The 20,921-nt window shown below is 47.7% G+C and overlaps 1 protein-coding gene across 1 annotated transcript; it reads left to right on the top strand.

The window, feature by feature from the left end:
* The first annotated feature begins 195 nt into the window (after positions 1 to 195).
* On the top strand, positions 196 to 4,371 carry LOC130203655 (5'(3')-deoxyribonucleotidase, mitochondrial-like). The gene is made up of 5 exons (XM_056430005.1): positions 196 to 1,227; positions 2,741 to 2,841; positions 3,303 to 3,363; positions 3,460 to 3,574; positions 3,789 to 4,371. The coding sequence occupies exons 1-5, from the start codon at positions 940 to 942 to the stop codon at positions 3,926 to 3,928; spliced, it is 705 nt and encodes a 234-aa protein (XP_056285980.1). The 5' UTR covers positions 196 to 939; the 3' UTR covers positions 3,929 to 4,371.
* The last annotated feature ends 16,550 nt before the right edge of the window (positions 4,372 to 20,921 follow it).

Genomic DNA, 20,921 nt, shown 5'->3' with positions numbered 1-20,921 from the left:
GAATTGGGCTACTTTTGAAGTGTTGCCGCGGGTTGAATTTTTTGTCCGCTGGTTCGGGTAGACCTATTTTGCATGCAAATTACATGAATATCTTTAAATAAAAATCCATATTTTAAATGAAATAATTTATTTATACGCAAATCCTACCAAACTGACTCCAGATCAGCACGTACACACATTTGATTTATGATAATATACTGTATCTAATTACACAAGGCCATTTTCGGACCTAGGTGAAATAACTGTTTCGGGAATACTGCTTTTAATGCTGGCATACTAAACATTTGGTGTTACTTTGTAGATATTACAATACATTTGGCAATGATAGCAATGCTGTTGGACTTTAAAAGCAGTGTATATGGTTTGGCACGGGCATATTTTGAGTTCTGATATTGGGCTGGTTTTTGGGCTGGTTTTATTGGCCATTGGGCTGGTTGTGTCACACAGACCTGGCAACCCTGACAGCTTGTTCTCGCCGGTTTAAGCTTCTCCTTCCGCGGTGGCGTCGCAGCGTCAGTCGTGCGCGGCTCGGGTTTTCCTTTAGCCAGATGTTCCCAGATGCTGTGTGCGTTCGAAGAAGTAAAATAAATACTAATGAGGCGTTGAGTCGCCCGGGGAGAAGTTAAAAACACACTTGACACACGATGCAAGAGCGAGCTCACATTACACCGCGTCCGAAGGAATGTCGCGCCTGACCGAGGCGGCTAGCCGGGGTCGGCTAACCGCAGGCTAACGGCCGACGGTTAGTTCGCTCAACTGCCAGCGAAGAAATAAGTTAAAGTTGAGATAAACAAACATATAACAACACAACCACGTGTATTTTCACCGGCGCGGCGTTTGTAAAACTTTCGACTTTCACGCGTTGACTTCATTTCCGTCGTTTAACGTCGTAACGTCATCGACGCCAACGGCCGCTTCAGTTCGGGAGTCAACAGCGGGATGGTGTCACTGTTCGGCACCGCGCGCCTACTCGGAAGAAGGAAGACTTCGCTGCGTGACCTTTTGAAGCGGATTTGCGCCGACATGTCTTCGTCCTCCTCCTCCTCCACTCCCTCCGGTAAGCGGCTGCGGGTCCTGGTTGACATGGACGGGGTGCTTGCGGACTTCGAGGGGGGGTTCCTGAAGAAGTACCGGGCCCGGTACCCGGACGATCCCCACATCGCCCTGGACGACAGGAGAGGGTTCTGGGTGTCCACGCAGTACGGGCAGCTGAGGGGCGACCTGTCTGTAAGTGGCACACACACACACACACGTATATATATATATATAAATATACAACGTTATATATGTGTATTTATATGTATATATGTGTATTTATATATATATATATATACAACGTTGTATATATATATGTGTGTATTTATATATATGTGTATTTAAATATATATATTTATATGTATATATGTTTTATTAATATATATATGTATTTATATGTATATATGTGTATTTATATGTATGTATATTTATGTATATGTATTTATGTGTATATATATATGTATATAAATGCATATATAAATATATATACATAATTATTTAGATTTATTTATATACATATATATATATATTTATATACATATATTTTTATTCATCCATTTATATATATCTATTTATATATATTTATTACACAGAGGCTCAGAGCTGGGTCCCCTTTTAAAACAGTCACTTTTTAACAGAAAGGTAATTCTTATATCACATATACAGACTATGCAGTGTTTCCCCTAGGTTTACAGCTTCAGGGGGCCCACCCGACCGACTGACCGACGGACCGACACAAACACTTGAAACATGTTGGTGTTCATTTCTTTTCATGACCACCACAAAGGATGCACGTTTTGTCACTGCAGTGGATTATTCGGGGCTTTTCAAAGAAGAGTTCCAGAGCCTCTTGATAAGGGAAGTCAGAAACATCTGGCCCACTAATTGAAATCCGCAGGCAGGCAGCAAGACGGTCTCCTTGCAGCCTGTTGCGGATGTTTATCTTGACCTGCAAATACATAAATTGTTAGGCTTTAAAAGTGAAAGCTGATATCTTAAAATAGTGATAGTTTACACAGCAAATCCCATTGCGATGGGTTAGCCGGCATCGGAGCTCCGGGCGCACGAGACGGAGAGCCGAGAAGTGTGAACGCGACACGTCGAGACAGAATGACATGTTGTGTAGAGACGACCAACAACAGACGTTTAGTTTAATAAAAGAACAAAGAAGTCTTTAAGAAAAGGACCTTAAATTACTTCTGCTGTAATCTGGCACTACAGAGAAGATTACAGGGGGGCGGGCCTCATCCTGGTAGACTGGTGGGGGAAACACTGCTATGATAGAATGACTAGCAGCATATAATATTAATAATCCCCCCCCCCCCACACAAACACACACACACACATGCTCTGTGTGGACAGATGCCTTACATGCTATCCCATAACAACAACAACAACAACTACAACAACAACAAAATACATATTGAACCAATAAAACATTAAAAACTACCTAGACTACCTAGAACTATAAACACTGTCAAGAAGTCGTAAACGACGATGTCCAAGGTCCACGTTGAACCTGACACACGAAGCTCACGGACTTCTCAGTTCCTGCTTCGTCTCTATTGACGTTCTCCAGAGCACATGTCCTCTCACGTGGACACACACACACACACACACACACACACACACACACACACACACACTGTTATCAACGTGCGCTGATACTGATCTGTGATGTTTTTTCCTCTCGTTTTCTCCCCAGGAGAAAGCCATCAGTATCTGGGAGTCCAAGGACTTCTTCGTAGAACTGGAGCCGCTGCCCGGAGCCGTGGAGGCGGTCAAGGAGATGGCCCAGATGGACCAGTAGGTTCACTCACACGTATATCAATGACGGGGTAATGGCTGGAGAGAAGAAGGGGTAAAAGAAGAGCAGTCTCAGAGGAGCTCTGGGTTTGAATTGAGTGTTTCTACAAGGTGGCGTGAACTGTGGAGGAAGAACCACTCACCAGGTTATTACAGTAAATAAACATCGATGACTTCAGTGAGCAGCAGGGTGATAAGCAGGATACGTGTGTCGCAATTGAGGCTGTGGTTTTGTATTCTCAGAAGCCCCCCCCCCCCCCACACACACACACAACACAGGGGAACAATGTCTAAAAATAGCGTTGTTTATGTTTCCCCTTCTGGTGAAAATGAATCTTCCTTCTGCAACCACCAGGGGGGGGGGGTAGATATCAGCCATAAGGTGGGATCTCACACTTCTCACCTATCCGTCTGTAAAAACAAAATCATCACGTATGTTTTTCCCTTTTTTCTGTCTGCAGCACGGATGTCTTTATTTGCACCAGCCCCATAAAACATTACAGACACTGCCCGTACGAGAAGGTAGACCCCCCCCCCCCCCCCTGCACATCAACATGTGGTCTGGTCCACTTCTGTTTCCTCTTTCTAATGAGATCCCATGTGTGTGTGTGTGTCCAGTATGCCTGGGTAGAGAAGCATTTGGGTCATGACTTCCTGGAGCAGGTCATCCTGACCAGAGACAAGACGGTGATCACCGGAGACGTCCTCATCGACGACAAGCCCGACATCCTGGGTGAGGACCACACGCCGCTTACAAAGGGGGGGGGGCTAGTTTTAATCAGAGGGGTTCCTCTGGTGGGGCTTTTATTGTGAAAGAACTTCTCGGATAATGAAACTTGTTTATCTGCCATCTGCCATTTCCCCCCCAGCCTGATTTCTGATGTTATTCTAATGTGACTAATTCTTGACGACACAAAATACCCCCCCCCCCTCCTCCTTTTACTCAGGCGTGGAGGCCAAACCAACGTGGGAGCACATCCTGTTCACCGCCTGCCACAACAAGCACCTTTCCGTGGGGCCGTCCCAGAGACGGCTACTGTCCTGGGAGGACGACTGGAGGGCCGTCCTGGACACAAAACGCCAGTAATGGAACCCCCCCCCCCCCCCCCCATGAATGATCAGCCAAATTATCAATAACTTACAGGTTTGGACGTTTTCTTTTTGCACACTTGTTGCACTGAGTTTGGGAGAAGTCATACACGTGTTTGACCACCAGGGGGCGCCCCGACACCGAGTGTGAAGAGACGATTTCCCTGAAGAAAAAACATTGACATGCTGAGAGTCACCTGGACCCTAATGTTGTGTTCTCATCATGTATGCAAATATATATATATATACACGATGTACAAAAGATAAACAATGAATATGGTGCTTATTTTTTTTCACAATGCATTTTTAATGGTTCTGAAAAATAAAACTGCACACACACTCATGCATGTTGCCAAAAAAAACATCACTTGTGTTTGGAAACAATCACTGAAAAAATGTTTGTGAATATGTTTAAGATATTAAAAGGAGGAAAATATATTATATTGGGTGTCAAAAAAAGAGGTTTTTTTTTTTTTAAGTGCTCTACTTTCAAACTATTTTTAACAAACCATGCATTCATTAATAGTATTTTTCTACATTTTTCCTATAGTAAATACACTGAAAAGACAAAGTAATAGTACCTCAAAAATACTCAAATACACAATAATAATAGCATCTATTTTAAGACACTTCGCACCTTATCACAAATGTTCTCTTTATAGCATTTACATCAGATCTAAAACCAACTTATTAAAAAAAGCAACACAATTTATTCATTTTCTCACACACTGAATCCAGAGAACGTGTTCTGTGTGTATTAATCTGGACACTGCACGTCTTCCACCCGGCGCCACTCGGCCCGCTTCACGGCTCATCGGCGCCGGTCCGTTTAAATCCACTCCGCCGACTATTCCTGGCGGGTCCGTTGGAGTGATGTGCTTTTTGGGGACAGAGTGGTGGACGCTGGGCTCGTGTTACGTCTGATGAACTGAGTGCCGACGTGTCATCGTCTAGAAACCTCACGGGTGGTGTGTGTGTGTGTGTGTTTATATAACGAATAACCGGATGACCCGTGTCCTGTTGGATGTCTCTCAGTCCGTTCTGTTACATCAACGTCTTCTTCTGATCATGAATTCTCTCGTTTCGGCGCTGAATGTTCCTCCGACATCTATCCGACGCTCCAGAATGCTCCGCGCGGCCAAACCGAGGCGGTGTGAGCTTCCCACGTCTCGGACGACGCACTACGCGCATCCCCGTCGGTCCAACCCTCGCCGTTAAAACCCGACCGCGGCCACGTGGTCGGGCCTCGGCCTTTTGGGGTTTTCTTCTTTTCCCTGTGAATGTCTCGTGGTGCCGATAACCACTGGGCAGAAAAATGCGAAACCACGACGCAGAGATGATGGATTTAATAAACAAAAACAATGAATCTGATGCTGTCCTGCCATCAATTGTTATAGCGTGACGCCATTTTAAAGGCGTCGGAGGCCGATGGCGGGGAAGAGAACCACACAGCACCGGGTCCTCTGGTGCCGCTCAGCTGGGCGTTTACAGTTGTTGGATGGAACAATACCGCGAGCCTGGAGCCGTATCCCAGCATGCATCAGCAGCGATTAGTCTTTTTCCACACAGGTTGACTTGGATTTGGCCTCAAATGTAACGTCACCTTCAAAAGATATTCCTTTATTCATCATTTCAGGATCACAGCAGCGGGTGCACATTAGAGCATTAATAAAAGATAAAAATAAAACACAAAACAATAACAATACTAATACTAAATATACAGAGGAAACAATACAATAAATAATAATATAATAATACTAAAATACCAAATATACAGAGGAAACAATACAATAAATAATGAAATAATTATAGAATAATACTAAAATACTAAATATACAGAGGAAACAATACAATAAATAATAAAATAATTATAGAATAATACTAAAATACTAAATATACAGAGGAAACAAAACAATACAATAATTATATAATAATACTACAATAATAAATATACAGGGGAAACAATACAATAAATAATAAAATAATTATATAATCATAATTCTATAAAAATAATAAATAGTAAATATACAGAGGAAAAAAATATATATGATTGTAGCTATAATTGTCAGGCCGAGATTCCGATCAGGACTCAAATGCTGAGGCGTCAGTGAGCAGTTTAGTAATCAAAACAAAAACTCTCCTAAGAGGTGGAGGCTAAATAATGTCCTAAGAAACCAAACGCTGGATTATGAAAACTATAACAAAAATCGCTCTTTCGAGGTTGGTAATAAGTTTCCAAAAAGGCTCGGTGGCTATGAACGTGGCCTTGGTGAACGACCATGAAACGAAACACTTTGGCACAGGACAGAGGGAAGACGCAGACTATAAGCACATGAGGGTAATGGGGAACAGGTGGAAACAATCAGGGATCAGGGGAGACAATCAGACCGGTGACACATGAGGAAGGGCAAGTGACCTGAAACGAGAGGAGAGTTAGACTTCAAAATAAAACAGGAAGTTACGAGACAAAAACCCAAGACAAGACAAGCTTCACCACGGTGTGACAGTACCCCCCCCCCCCTAAGGGCCGACTCCTGACGGCCCAGGCAGTTCAGGATGGTCCTTCACAAAGTCTTCGATGAGGGACCGATCCAGTATAAACCGGGATGAGACCCAGTGGCGCTCCTCCGGGCCATACCCTGCCAGTCCACCAGGTACTGCTTGCCCGACCACGGTTGCGCACAGCTAATAACTTCTTGACCTTGTAGACAGGACCCCGTCTACCACTTCAGGAGGAGGAGGGGCGGAGGGCGGGACCATGGAGCTCTCCTGACTGGCTTGACCTGACTGACATGGAATGTCGGGTGGACACGGAGAGCCCGGGGCAGACAGGCGAACCGCTGCAGGCCCGATAATCTTGGTGATGGGGAATGGCCCCACGAAGCGCGGTGCCAGTTTCTTCGAGAGGCCTTTGAGGGAGAGGTTCTTGGCTGAGAGCCACACTCTCTGGCCCGGCTGGTACGCAGGGGCGGGTCGTCTTCTCCGGTCAGCGGCCCTTTTGACCCGGTCTCCTTGGCGGATGAGGAGCTGCCGGGCGGCCGCCCAGATACGTCGGCAACGGCGGACCATGGCGTGGGCGGAGAGCACAGACACTTCCGGTTCCTGGTCCGCGAAGACAGGAGGCTCGTAACCAAACACACATTTGAAGGGTGAGAACCCTGTGGCCGAGGTGGGCAGGGTATTATGGGCATACTCGACCCAGACCAGGTGCCGGCTCCAGGTTGAGGGGTTCTGGGACACCAGACAGCGGAGACCGGTCTCCAGCTGCTGGTTGAGGCGTTCGGCCTGGCCGTTGGCCTCCGGGTGATAGCCTGACGTGAGACTCGCCGTGGCTCCGATAAGCCGACAAAACTCCTTCCAGAAGCATGACACGAACTGGGGCCCCCGGTCGGAAACGATGTCCCTAGGGAAAGCGTGGACTCTGAAGACATGGTTAATCATAATCTCAGCTGTCTCTTTGGCTGACGGCAGTTTGGGTAAGGCTATGAATCTCGTCATTTTGGAAAACCTGTCCACCACGGTAAGAACCGTGGTGTTACCTTCGGAGACCGGGAGGCCCGTGACAAAGTCCATGGAGATGTTAGCCCATGGTCTGGAGGGGATGGGGAGCGGTTGTAGAAGTCCCATACGTGGCCCAGAGGACGTCTTATTCCTGGCGCAGACCGAACAAGCCCCAACGTACTCCTGGACCTCCCGTTCCATGGACCGCCACCAGAACCTCCGAGATGGCAAACATGGTCCGCCGAACCCCCGGATGACAGGAAAGCAGCGAGGTGTGAGCCCAGTGGATCACCTGTGGGCGCAGCTCAGCCGGAACAAACAACCGATTCTCAGGGCACCCACTAGGTGGCGGACTCTCCCCGTTTGCCTGCTTGACCTGCTTCTCTATTTTCCAAGTCACCGCTCCAACCACACAGGTTCGTGGAAGGATTGGCTCTGGTTCCTTGGCAACAGGCTCAGGGTCGAGACGTGACAAGGCATCGGGCTTGACGTTCTGGGACCCCGGCCTGTACGAGAGGGCGAAAGAGAAGCGGTTAAAAAAGAGCCCCCACCTTGCCTGGCGAGAATTCAGTCTCTTGGCTTTACGTATATATTCCAGGTTCCTATGGTCGGTCCAGACGATAAACGGGTGTTCAGCTCCCTCAAGCCAGTGCCTCCATTCTTCCAAGGCCAGCTTGACCGCCAACAGCTCCCGGTTGCCGACATCATAGTTCCGCTCCGCCCGCGACAGCCGCTGCAACAAGAAGGCGCGGGATGCATCTTACCGTCCTGTTCAGACCGCTGGGACAGGACCGCTCCAATCCTCATTGGGCGTCCACCTCGACCACAAACTGCCGCTGGGGATCAGGCATCGTGAGGATGGGAGCCGTGGTGAAGCGGGTCTTGAGGTGCTGAAAGGCTGCCTCCGCCTCCGGGGACCAGAGGAAGCGCACCTTCGTGGAGGTGAGTGCATGGAGCGGAGCTGCTATTGCGCTGAAGCCTCTGATAAACCGCCTATAAAGTTCGCAAAACCGAGGAACTGCTGGACCTTTTGCGGCTATCAGGTGTGGGCCATTCGGCCACAGCGCACTTTAGCCGGATCCATCTGCACCCTTCCAGGAGCTACAATGAAGCCCAGGAAGGAGATGGTGTCGGCATGAAACTCACTCTTTTCTGCCTTCACATAGAGTCTGTTTTCTAACAATCGTTGGAGAACCTGGGACACATGCTTTCTGTGAGTATCTAGATCTGGTGAGTAAATGAGAATGTCATCCAGGTAAACGTACACAAACAGGTCTAAGAAATCACGGAGTACGTCATTGATCATAGCCTGGAATACAGCTGGGGCATTGGTGAGTCCGAAAGGCATCACTAAGTACTCGTAGTGGCCGCTAGGAGTATTAAATCCTGTCTTCCATTCATCTCCTTCTCTGATCCTGACTAAATGATAAGCGTTGTGTAAATCTAACTTGGTAAATACCTTAGCCTGTTGCAGTTGGTCAAAAACTGATGTCATGAGAGGTAGGGGGTAACGATTCTTAATGGTGATGGCTGAGGGGCTATCTCACTCTGCAGCTTTGGTCTAAGCGAGCATGACTTCTTCTTCCCTCAAAAAATCCGCCCCTCTTGCTCAGTGTGTCTCATGTATAGTTATCCCCTGCCTCCTTAATGATGACTCTACATGCAACAAGTGTAGTTTATTTGCTAGGTTGGAGGCCGGAGATGGGTTACAACGGCCCTTGGGAATGGAAGCTCAGACAGCTATGCTAGTTAGCGCAATCTCCGGTGTGGCGGAGCTACAGTCAGCTGTTAGTCTTGTTAAAACCTGCAGCCGGATGGTTGGTGGTAGCAGGAGTCGTAAGTCTACACAGAAGCCGCTGTGCCACTTCGCGTTCGAACCAGTTTTCCTGCTCAGAGACACCCGTGATGGAACAGGTGATTAATGGAAGGCATGTTAATCAGGATAGAAACAGGTTTGCAGTGGTCCGGACCAGAGTCCTCCCCACCCATGATTGTCCTGCTCCTGGATCTGTAGTTCTGTAGTGTGAGTGATCCTGAATAGTTCCTTGCCGTTGAGGGTCCTGATCTTGATGGGGCTGACCAGGGCGAGGTCTGTGGCTTGGCTCACCTCCTGGGGTCTTTTGGCGGACAGGCGGCGAAGGTGGTTAGTCTTGCCGCAGTAAAAGCAGCTGCCCTCTCCAGCGATGGAGGAGAGGCAGTGCTCAGGCGGCGAATAACGGGAACCTGCCCGCCCAGGGCAGGGGATACCTCTCCGTCGTCAACCCGCTGCTCTGTGGTTGCGGAGCTCACGAACCCGGTTGTCTGTCCGGATGGCAAGCGAGATGAGTGAATCCAGGTCTGCAGGCAGATCCACTGGCAGCCCCACCACTCTCCACCGCCAGGTGTGTCAGCCTGCTCAGCTCCTGGCCTTTTCCCTGTCTGAAGACACTGGGTAAAAAATCCGCATGAAGGCAGTTCTAAAGTCTGTGAAAGAAAAGCAAAGCGGAGAACCACGCGCCCACTCAGCGGTGGCCCAAGCTCTGGCTCTCCCTGCCAGGTGGGAAATCATGAAGGCAATTGTATAGCCAATGTCGTCTTTCAACCGCTGGCTGTCGAGGTGGTGCCCAGCGAATAGTGTGGGCTCCGTCGACAACTGGAAGACTTTCTGGGAAAACCTGATCTGATGAGGGCAGCAGCACGGCATTCATCACGTTGCTGACGCGGCGTCTCATTTCTGCGAATATGACCAAGTTGATCACGGACTTAATCTATGACAACCCAGGGTTCAGATCAGGAACCGGGAGCAGAGTTGTAGTTTAACACCTTCTCTGCTCTTCCATTCGAGCAGTTACCCACCCTTGACTTTAGAGTAGAGACTGTGTCTGTCCCACGGCCACTTCAATTAAATAAATCAAAAGTAAGCAGAAGAGGAGTCGTACACAATAACCTTATACAAGTTAACACAATTATTTCAGCAGTGCAACAAAATAGGTCTATTAAATGTGGTCTCCTAAATATTCGATCTCTGTCATCTAAAGCTGTGTTACTGAATGATTTAATATCAGATAATCACATTGATTTATGTTGCCTAACTGAAACCTGGCTGAGCCATGAAGAATATGTCTGCCTGAATGAATCGACTCCTCCAAGTCATATTAATACTCACATTCCTCGAGGCACCGGTCGAGGAGGTGGAGTAGCAGCCATCTTTGAATCGAGCCTATTAATTAATCCTCAACCAAAATTACACTACACCTCATTTGAAAGCCTTGTTCTTAGTCTTTCACATCCAACCTGGAAAACACTACAGCCAATTCGATTTGTGATTCTGTACCGCCACCAGGTCCATATTCAGAGTTTATATCTGAATTCTCAGAATTTATATCAAGTTTGGTTCTTAAAACCGATAAAGTTATTATTGTTGGAGATTTTAATATCCATGTGGATGTTGATAATGATTGCCTTAGTGCTGCATTCATCTCCTTGTTGGACTCGATTGGCTTCTGTCAGAGTACAGAAACCCACTCACAGCTTTGGCCACACGCTTGATCTTGTTCTTACTTATGGCGTTGACATTGAGCATTTGAACGTCTTCCCACAGAATCCTCTTCTGTCAGACCACAACCTCATAACTTTTGAATTTATACTACCGGGTGTACTCCGTTAGTCAAAAGTTTCTACACTAGATGTCTAACTGACAGTGCTGTAGCTAAATTTAGAGATGCGATTCCTTCTGTATTTGATCCGATACCACGTCTCAATATAACACAGGACTCCTGGTCTAACTTTAGTCCGTCCCAGATTGATCATCTTGTTGACAGTGCCATAGGCTCTGAGAATGACACTGGACTCGATAGCCCTCTGAAGAAGAAGACAGTGAGGAAGAGGAGGTTTGCTCCCTAGTATAACCCTCAGACCCGCAGACTGAAGCAATCGTCACGAAAGCTTGAACGCATATGGCGTTCAACTAATCTCGAAGAATCCCGCTTAGTTTGGCGAGATAGTCTTAAAACATATAAGAAGGCCCTCCGTAATGCCAGAGCAGCCTATTACTCATCAATAATAGAAAAAAATAAAAACAACCCCAGGTTTCTCTTCAGCACTGTAGCCAGGCTGACAGAGAGTCACAGCTCTGTGGAGCCGAGCATTCCTATAAACCTTAGTGGTAATGACTTTATGAACTTCTTTAATGAAAAGATTTTAACTATTAGGGACAAGATTAATAATCTCTTGCCCATAACCAGTGCCAATCTGTTCTCAAGTGGAATGGCCTTGGAAACCGCTGTATGCCCTGGTGTATATTTGGAGGATTTTCTCCTATCAACCGTGACCAATTATTTTCAACGGTTTCTACTTGAACACGCTACCTGTCTCTTGGACCCCATCCCGACGAGGCTGCTTAAAGACGTTTTGCCTTTAATTGGCGGCTCTATTAGATATTATCAATGTGTCTCTGCTAACAGGCCACGTACCACACTCCTTCAAGGTGGCTGTTATTAAACCTCTCCTGAAGAAGCCCACTCTGGATCCAGAGGTATTGGCTAACTACAGACCGATCTCTAACCTTCCCTTCCTCTCCAAGATCCTTGAGAAAGTGGTCGCAAATCAGTTGTGCGACTTTCTACATCATAATAGTTTATTTGAGAAATTTCAATCAGGATTTAGAAAACACCACAGCACCGAGACGGCACTGGTGAAAATTACAAATGACCTCTTAATGGCAGCAGATAAAGGACTCCTCTCTGTCCTGGTCTTGTTAGACCTTAGTGCTGCATTCGACACCATTGACCATGACATCCTGTTACAGAGACTGGAGCAGTCGATTGGCATTTCAGGCACGGCACTAATTTGGTTTAAATCCTATTTATCAGATCGATCTCAGTTTGTATTTGTAAACGATGACGCCTCGATAACCACCAACGTTAATCACGGAGTTCCACAAGGTTCTGTGCTTGGACCAATTTTATTTACCTTATACATGCTTCCTTTGGGCAATATTATCAGGAAACACTCCATAAACTTTCATTGTTATGCAGATGACACTCAACTATATTTATCGATAAAACCAGAGGAGAGCAACCAACTCTGTAAAATTCAAGCATGACTTAAAGACATAAAACATGGATGACCTGCAACTTCTTGATGTTAAACTCAGACAAAACCGAAGTAATTTTAATCGGCCCTGAGCACCTCAGAGATCAATTATCTGGTGATGTGGATTCTGTAGACGGCATTGCCCTGGCATCCAACACCACTGTAAAGAATCTTGGCGTTATCTTTGATCGGGACTTGTCCTTTAACTCCCACGTAAAGCAAATCTCAAGGACTGCATTCTTTCATCTACGTAATATTTCAAAAATCAGGCACATCTTGTCTCAAAAGATGCAGAAAATTGGTTCACGCTTCGTTACTTGAGACTGGATTACTGCAACTCCTTATTAGCAGGCTGCTCTAATAAATCTCTTAGGTCCCTCCAGTTGATCCAGAATGCTGCAGCTCGTGTTCTCACTAAAACTAAGAAAAGAGATCACATCACTCCTGCACTAGCTGCTCTGCACTGGCTCCCAGTAAAATCAAGAATCACTTTTAAAATTCTTCTCTTAACCTACAAAGCCTTGATTGGTGATGCTCCATCATATCTTAAGGAGCTTGTCGTACCATATTGCCCCACTAGAGAGCTACGCTCACTAAATGCGGGACTACTTGTAGTTCCTAGAGTCTTAAAAGTAGAATGGGAGCCAGAGCCTTTAGTTATCAAGCTCCTCTTTTATGGAACCAGCTTCCAATTTCAGTCCGGGAGGCAGACACAGTCACCTCGTTTAAGAGTAGACTTAAGACCTTCCTCTTGACAGAGTTTATAGTTAGGGCTGCATCAGGTTTGCCCTGGTCCAGCCCCTTGATATGCTGCTAGAGGCTTATAGCTGCCGGGAGACGTTTTTGGGTGCACTGAGTACCTATCTGCTCTGTTTTCTCTCCTTAAGGATGAATTTTCATCTCTCAATCACACGTTACTAACTCTGCTTTCTCCCGAAGTCCTTGACTTTACGTCTCATGGGGTCATCGGACCCTATGAGACGGCATAGATCTATCTGCCTGATGGATCGTCTGGGTCGTGGAATTCCTGCTCATGACTACGCCACTGTCCTGTTGAGACTCCGCCCACTCCTCCTCCCCACCGCCATCTGCCTGATGGATCGTGGAGGTCTCCATCGTGGAATATGCCTACTATGAACTATTCATACACTCTGTCATATTCATTGAATGTATTTTAACTCTAAATCTGTCCTTCTGTACACATTACATCTATTGCATCTGTCCATCCTAGGAGAGGGATCCTCCTCTGTTGCTCTCCTCCAGGTTTCTTCCTTTTTTTCCCCCTGAAGGGTTATTTGGGAGTTTTTCCTGGTCCGATGTGAGGTTTTGGGGCAGGGATGTCTATGTGTACAGATTGTAAAGCACTCCGAGACAAATTTGTAATTTGTGAAATTGGGCTATACAAATAAACTGAATTGAATTGAATTGAATTGAGGGGGCTGTAATCGATGCAGGGTCTAAGGGAGCCGTCCTTCTTCCCTACAAAAAAAAATCCGGCCCCTGCTGCTGATGACGAAGGACGAATAAGCCCCGTCCTCAGCGATGACTCTATGTACTCTTTCATGGCTGCCTTCTCCGGCCCGGAGATGGAGTACAACCGGCCCTTGGGAATGGGGGAGCCCGAAACCAGGTCTATGGCGCAATCATAAGGCCGGTGTGGGGGAAGTGACATGGCCTTAGTCTTGTTAAAAACCTCTCGGAGGTGGTGGTAGCAGGGAGGTACGGCGCTTAGGTCGGACGTCTCAGAGTCTGTGGTAGAGGTGATGGAAAGGTGATTAATGGAAGGCATGTTAATCCCCTGGATAGAAACAGGTTTGCAGTGGTCCGCACAATCCTCCCCCCACCCCATGATTGTCCCCGTCTTCCAGTTTACGTGGGGGTTGTGCTGACATAACCAAGGATTCCCCAGGACTAGAGTCTGAGAGGGCGATTCAAATAAATATAGGTTCAGGAGTTCCCTATGCTCCTGGATCTGCAGTTCCAGTAGTTCTGTAGTGTGAGTGATCCTGAATAGTTCCTTGCCGTTGAGGGTCCTGACCTTGATGGGGCTGACCAGGGGTTCCGATTTTAACCCCAAAGTCTCCGCCAAACCCCAGTCAATTAGGTTCACAGCGCCCCGGAGTCTATGAGTGCCTTAAAGTCAATAGTGGTGGCATGGTGCGTTACCTTAACTGGCGTCAGGCTGCGCCGAGCGAGGTCTGTGGCTTGGCTCACCTCCTGGGGTCTTTTGGCCGGACAGGCGGCGACGAGGTGGTTAGTCTTGCCGCAGTAAAAGCAGCTGCCCTCCTGCTGGCGTCATCGTCGCTCCTCCGGTGTCAGCCGCATCCTGCCAATCTGCATGGGCCCCTCTTCTCCAGCGATGGAGGAGGGAAGGCAGTGCTCAGGCGGCGAATAACGGGGAACCTGCCCGCCCAGGGCAGGGGAACGTAGATACCTCTCCGTCGTCAACCCGCTGCTCTGTGGTTGCCGGAGCTCACGAACCCGGTTGTCTGTCCGGATGGCAAGCGAGATGAGTGAATCCAGGTCTGCAGGCAGATCCACTGGCAGCAGCAGCTCCTGGGTGCGAGTCGCCAGCCCTTCAGGAATATGTCGTACAGGGCTGTGTTGTCCCACCCACTCTCCACCGCCAGGGTGCGAAAGCGGATGGCGAGTCGCACACCGAGTCCCTGCCCTGTGTCAGCCTGCTCAGCTCCTGGCCTTTTCCCTGTCTGAAGACACTGGGTAAAAAATCCGCATGAAGGCAGTTCTAAAGTCTGTGAAAGAAAAGCAAAGCGGAGAACCACGCGCCCACTCAGCGGTGGCCCAAGCTCTGGCTCTCCCTGCCAGGTGGGAAATCATGAAGGCTATTTTCGACCTATCTGTGGTGAAGGCCTGCGGCAGCTGTTCAAAATGTATCGAGCAGTCAACAAGAAAAGCCCTGCATTGTCCTGGTTCCCCAGAGAAACGCTCCGGGGAGGCCAACTTGATTCCCACCCCGGTCATGGGAGTGCCCTGGGTCGGAGCCACGGCAGCTGCTGGAGCCTCCTGCTCCGCGGTGGCTGGGTTGGCTGCTGCAGGCGGTCCCCCAGCTCCCTCACCTGGGACACGAGCTGACCCAGCTGAGCCGCCATCGCCGCCTGAAACTCCTCCTGACGGGGGACGCGGGCTTCCTGAGCGTGTAGCATGGCCGCCCACTGGCCAGCCTCTGCTGAGTCCATACTGGCCAAAGTGTACTGTCAGGCCGAGATTTCGATCAGGACTCAAATGCTGAGGCGTCAGTGAGCAGTTTAGTAATCAAAACAAAAACTCTCCTAAGAGGTGGAGGCTAAATAATGTGCTAAGAAACCAAACGCTGGATTATGAAAACTATAACAAAAATCGCTCTTTCGAGGTTGGTAATAAGTTTCCAAAAAGGCTCGGTGGCTATGAACGTGGCCTTGGTGAACGACCATGAGACGAAACACTTTGGCACAGGACAGAGGGAAGACGCAGACTATAAGCACATGAGGGTAATGGGGATCAGGGGAGACAATCAGACCGGTGACACATGAGGAAGGGCAAGTGACCTGAAACGAGAGGAGAGTTAGACTTCAAAATAAAACAGGAAGTTACGAGACAAAAACCCAAGACAAGACAAGCTTCACCACGGTGTGACAATAATAACATCCTGTAACGACATACCTCTCACAAACTGTAAAGCCACAGAGCTTATGCAGATGAAATAAACTGCGTACGGTGCTTCTTTGTGTTTAGCTCATTTAAAGGTCGTCAGTCATCTCCTGCACGCTGACTCACTCCCACCATAACACCAGCTGAGTGAAACACAGCGACCGCCCTCTGGCCGGCAGACATCTTTATTCTGGAGCCGCTGTGTCATTTCACCTGGAGGCAAAAACCAACGTGTAACCAACGTGTAACCAACGTGTAACCAACGTGTAACCCCGGAGGAGAAAACCCAGACGACCCGTATTTCTTCTCAGAGTTGCAGGAAATTCTGTGTGTGATGTTGTGTTTGCCAACACTCGACCAGTGGAAATATTCAACTTACCTACTTTTGGTTTCATTTGTGTTGTTGAGAGGCCGCTGAATATATAAAAAACCTCTTTAGGAGCTCTTTCATTCTGATGGGTTTGGTGTGTTTTTTTTTTAACGTACACGACCGTTTAAAAGTTTGGGGTCACCCAGACAATTTGGTGGTTGGTTTTATTTATCAAATTAGTTTCAAAATTAACAACAAATAAAGTCAAGACATCAACAAGGTTATAAATAATGATTTTTATTGTAAATATAAATGTTATTGCTCAAAAGAAGGCCAGTTTTATAGCTTCTCTCAGCAGCATAACTGTTTTCAGCTGCGCCCAAATAAAAAGGGTTTAAAGGGTTTTCTACCCCTCCGCTAGTCTTCTAAGGCGATAACACAATGTACCATTAGAACACTGGAGATGGGCCTCTATACACCTCTGTAGAGACTTCATTAAACACCAGAGAATAGTCATGTACACATTAAATATGTATAGAGAGTTATGATTCATTTAATGTTATTGTTATAAGTTGCATGTAAAAAAGAGAATGAGTAATGGTTAAAGAAAAATAAAATTAAAATAATAATAGAAAATGAAAGAGAAGGGGTTTTGACTAAAAATGGAGACTTAATATGGAAAATGTAATAAAATCAAATGAGTAATTAAAATGCAGAACAATTTAAATCACAGCTTTTAAAGGAGAAGCAATGGAATCTGTGGCTACTTGGGGCCCAGGGGAGTATGTGTTCAGTGTATTCTGTGTGTGTGTGTGTGTGTGTGTGTGTGTGTCATTTTGAGTTGCCCTAATCTAAGCTCTGTAGGCCTGAGTCCTCCGGAGGGTTGTTTGTCCTTTTTGGGCCGAATGCGTCAGAGTTCAAGAGAAAAATCCCACCGGAGCAACACAACTGGGACTTGGCAAGAAGTTCTCTCTAGCATGAAGGCGTAGAGAGAGAGACAAAGAGAGAGAGAGAGAGAGAGAGGGGTGGGGGTGGGGGGGGGGTCTGTGAAATAATGTACAAGACGTCCTCGCTGTGCGGTTTAGATTAGGTTTCGGGTTAACCGCGTCCCGCTGACGTCAAAGCTTATTAATGAGGGACAGACGTATATTCCATGGAAGCGTCCAGTTGTTGTTGTTGTTGTCGTTCAGCGGAACGTACCAAATGTGAATGTTGGTACATCCTCCCACTTGGGAGTGTGTCAAAAAACTGTTCCAAACGGGAGCGTCGGCACCAACATCACAGTGTTTTAAACTGTCTGTGTGCTCCTTGTGTTGCCTTCAAGGACCGCTGTGTTGCCTTCAAGGCCCACTGTGTTGCCTTCAAGGACCGCTGTGTTGCCTTCAAGGACCGCTGTGTTGCCTTCAAGGCCTGCTGTGTTGCCTTCAAGGACCGCTGTGTTGCCTTCAAGGACTGCTGTGTTGCCTTCAAGGCCCGTTGGTTGTGTTGCCTTCAAGGCCCGTGGTGTTGCCTTCAAGGCCTGCTGTGTTGCCTTTAAGGCCTGTTGTGTTGCCTTCAAGGCCCGTTGGTTGTGTTGCCTTCAAGGCCCGCTGTGTTGCCTTCAAGGCCCGTTGTGATGCCTTCAAGGCCCGTTGGTTGTGTTGCCTTCAAGGCCCGTTGGTTGTGTTGCCTTTAAGGCCTGTTGTGTTGCCTTCAAGGCCCGTTGGTTGTGTTGCCTTCACAGACTCGGCGTGTGCTCAGACTTTCGTGTTCGTGCATAAATCCCAGCAATCTGAGTCAGTAGTTATCGTGTTGTTGACACGGGGGGATGTCTGTGTGTGTGTGTCTCTCAGCTGGTGTCTGTTACATGGTGTTTTTGTTGTTGTTGTTGTTGTTGTGTCTCAGTCACTGTACAGACAACACATCATGTCTTTATTATTTTCTAGACAAAATATGATTTTAATTTAAATGTTACAGTAAAAATATGATTTTTTAATTATTTTATAGACAAAGTATAATTTAAAAAATATTTTAACACACACAAACACACAAACACACACACATGCATACACTTCAACACACACACACACACCCTGTCGTGGACCAGTGCTCCTCCTGCGTGTGATAGGTCGGGAACACGGAGTCGTTAATATGTCGTTAACGTTATTAAAAACTGGCACACAGCCAACGAGCATCAGCCAGGAGGAGAGAGAGGGACCAACGTAACCATGGTGACGGGGATCAGCTGACGGGGAACAGCTGATGCTGTCGTTGGCCTGTTGTTTACTCACACATCAAACGGTGAGCTACGACTCATGTGAGGAAGACCACGAGGAGAACGTTCATCATCTGAGCCGACAGCTTTACCTGAAGCTCAGCGAGAGCCGAGGAGCCGAGGAGCCGAGGAGCCGAGGAGCCTTAGTTCCTTAGTTCCTTTGTCCCTTTGTTCTGGACTGAAGGTTTAACAACAACACACAGCGAGTCATCAGACTTTATAAACAATAACGACCCTCATGAAGATCACCAAGGAGTCTGTGTGTGTGTGTGTGTGTGTGTGTGTTTACGTGTGTGTCAGTATGTCAGTCCTCACGTTTCTCTGTTTCTAGACACATAACGTCGTCATGGCGATGAGAGCCCCAACACGCCGCCTGACTCACACACACGCGTGTGAGAATAGACGATGAGTAAACACACACACACACACACGCTTATGAAACACACGTGTTCCCGAGACGTGACGGATCATTTCATCCAATTAATACATAATCAATACTCGTGATGACGAGCGACACAGAGACTCTTTGAGTCGCCCGGCGGCCATGATGAAGAAGAAGAGTCATGTGACACGACGACAAGAGGGAAGAGACTCATGAGAGAGACTGTTGTTCCCAAGTTATCAAAGGGACACACACACAAACACATGCACACACACACACACGCTTATACACACACACATATACACACACACAACACACTCACACCCACATGCACACACACACACACTTATACACACACACATATACACACACACACAACACACTCACACCCACATGCACACACACACACAAACATAATGCATGTGTCATGTGTTTACAGGAAGTTTCACTGAAAGATGATTTCTTTTAAATCAATCGTTGACCTTTGACCTTGGACTGAACATGCATCCCAGCGCCCCCTATTGGCCTCACGTGACCTCAAGTGACCTCACGTGACCTCAAGTGACCTCACGTGACCTCACGTGACCTCAAGTGACCTCACGTGACCTCAAGTGACCTCACGTGACCGTGACCCTTCAGATCTTCGTACACGTGTGATCGTCCTTCACTCCTTGGTCCTGGTCGTGATGAGTTTCCTCCTTTATGATCCCACTCCGCGGGGCCTTCAGGGGCGTCAGCAGCCGACAGGAAGTGGACGCGCTGACGCGCTCCGGCCCCCGGTGCATTCTGGGTCGTTTCCCACGGCTGCAGCGGATGAGTCGAGGACCTCCTCTCAATACTATTTGTCAATAAAATAACAAAATACTAATATTAACAGACGTGAATATGAATCTAAGGAGTGGGCGATGAACTGGATGTAGCATCAAGAGACTCAATACTTTATTTGATTTGAAGTTACTGCGAGGAGCCTTCTGCGTGGTTATGGAACTCTACGTGTCTTCACAAGCAGCGTTTAATGGACGAGTGTAGAAGTTTGAAAAGGTCACGTGACCCGTTTATTTTCCCAGTAAACACGACCCGCGCGGCGCCGTGTCACGGGACATTCGCGGCTTTTTTTCCACTCTCAGTAACTGTGGTGTTTGTTGAAAATTGACACGTCCATCGTAGATCCATGACACCGTGACATTGTGACACCGCGACACCGGGCCATCGTGACATCGGGACACCGTGACATCGTGACACCGTGACATTGTGACATCGCGACACCGCAAAATTGTGACATCGTGACACCGCGACACCGCGACATCGTGACATCGGGACACCGTGACATTGTGACATCGTGACACCGTGACACCGCGACATCGTGACATCGTGACATCGGGACACCGCGACATCGTGACATCGGGACACCGTGACATCGTGACATCGGGACACCGTGACATTGTGACATCGTGACACCGTGACACCGTGACATCGTGACATCGCGACATCGGGACACCGTGACATTGTGACATCGTGACACCGTGACATCGTGACACCGTGACATTGTGACAGTGACACCGTGACACCGTGACATCGTGACACCGTGACATCGTGACATCGTGACATCGGGACACCGCGACATCGTGACATCGTGACACCGCGACATTGTGACATTGCGACATCGCGCGACGCCGCGACATCGTGACACTGCGACATCGTGACTTCGCCTCGAGCGTCCAACAAAGATGACGGTGGGAGAACCCCGAGTCACGGGCGCTTATGACCACCGCCGGGCGGTGACGTCAAAGAGAGGCGGGGCCAACGCCTCGTGATCGTCTCTG

Source organism: Pseudoliparis swirei, chromosome 13 (genome assembly GCF_029220125.1).
Source record: "Pseudoliparis swirei isolate HS2019 ecotype Mariana Trench chromosome 13, NWPU_hadal_v1, whole genome shotgun sequence".
Classification (NCBI taxonomy): Eukaryota; Metazoa; Chordata; class Actinopteri; order Perciformes; family Liparidae; genus Pseudoliparis; species Pseudoliparis swirei.
Note: the sequence above shows the minus strand (reverse complement) of the source record. Positions and strands in the feature narration are given on the sequence as shown.

What these genes read in the sequence shown, in the direction of transcription:
- LOC130203655 (XM_056430005.1), top strand. Translation starts at nt 940, where the DNA reads ATGGTGTCACTGTTCGGCACCGCGCGCCTACTCGGAAGAAGGAAGACT. An exon ending in GAGATGGCCCAGATGGACCA is followed by an intron (nt 2,842 to 3,302) that starts GTAGGTTCACTC and finishes TTCTGTCTGCAG; the next exon opens with CACGGATGTCTTTATTTGCA. An exon ending in GACACTGCCCGTACGAGAAG is followed by an intron (nt 3,364 to 3,459) that starts GTAGACCCCCCC and finishes GTGTGTGTCCAG; the next exon opens with TATGCCTGGGTAGAGAAGCA.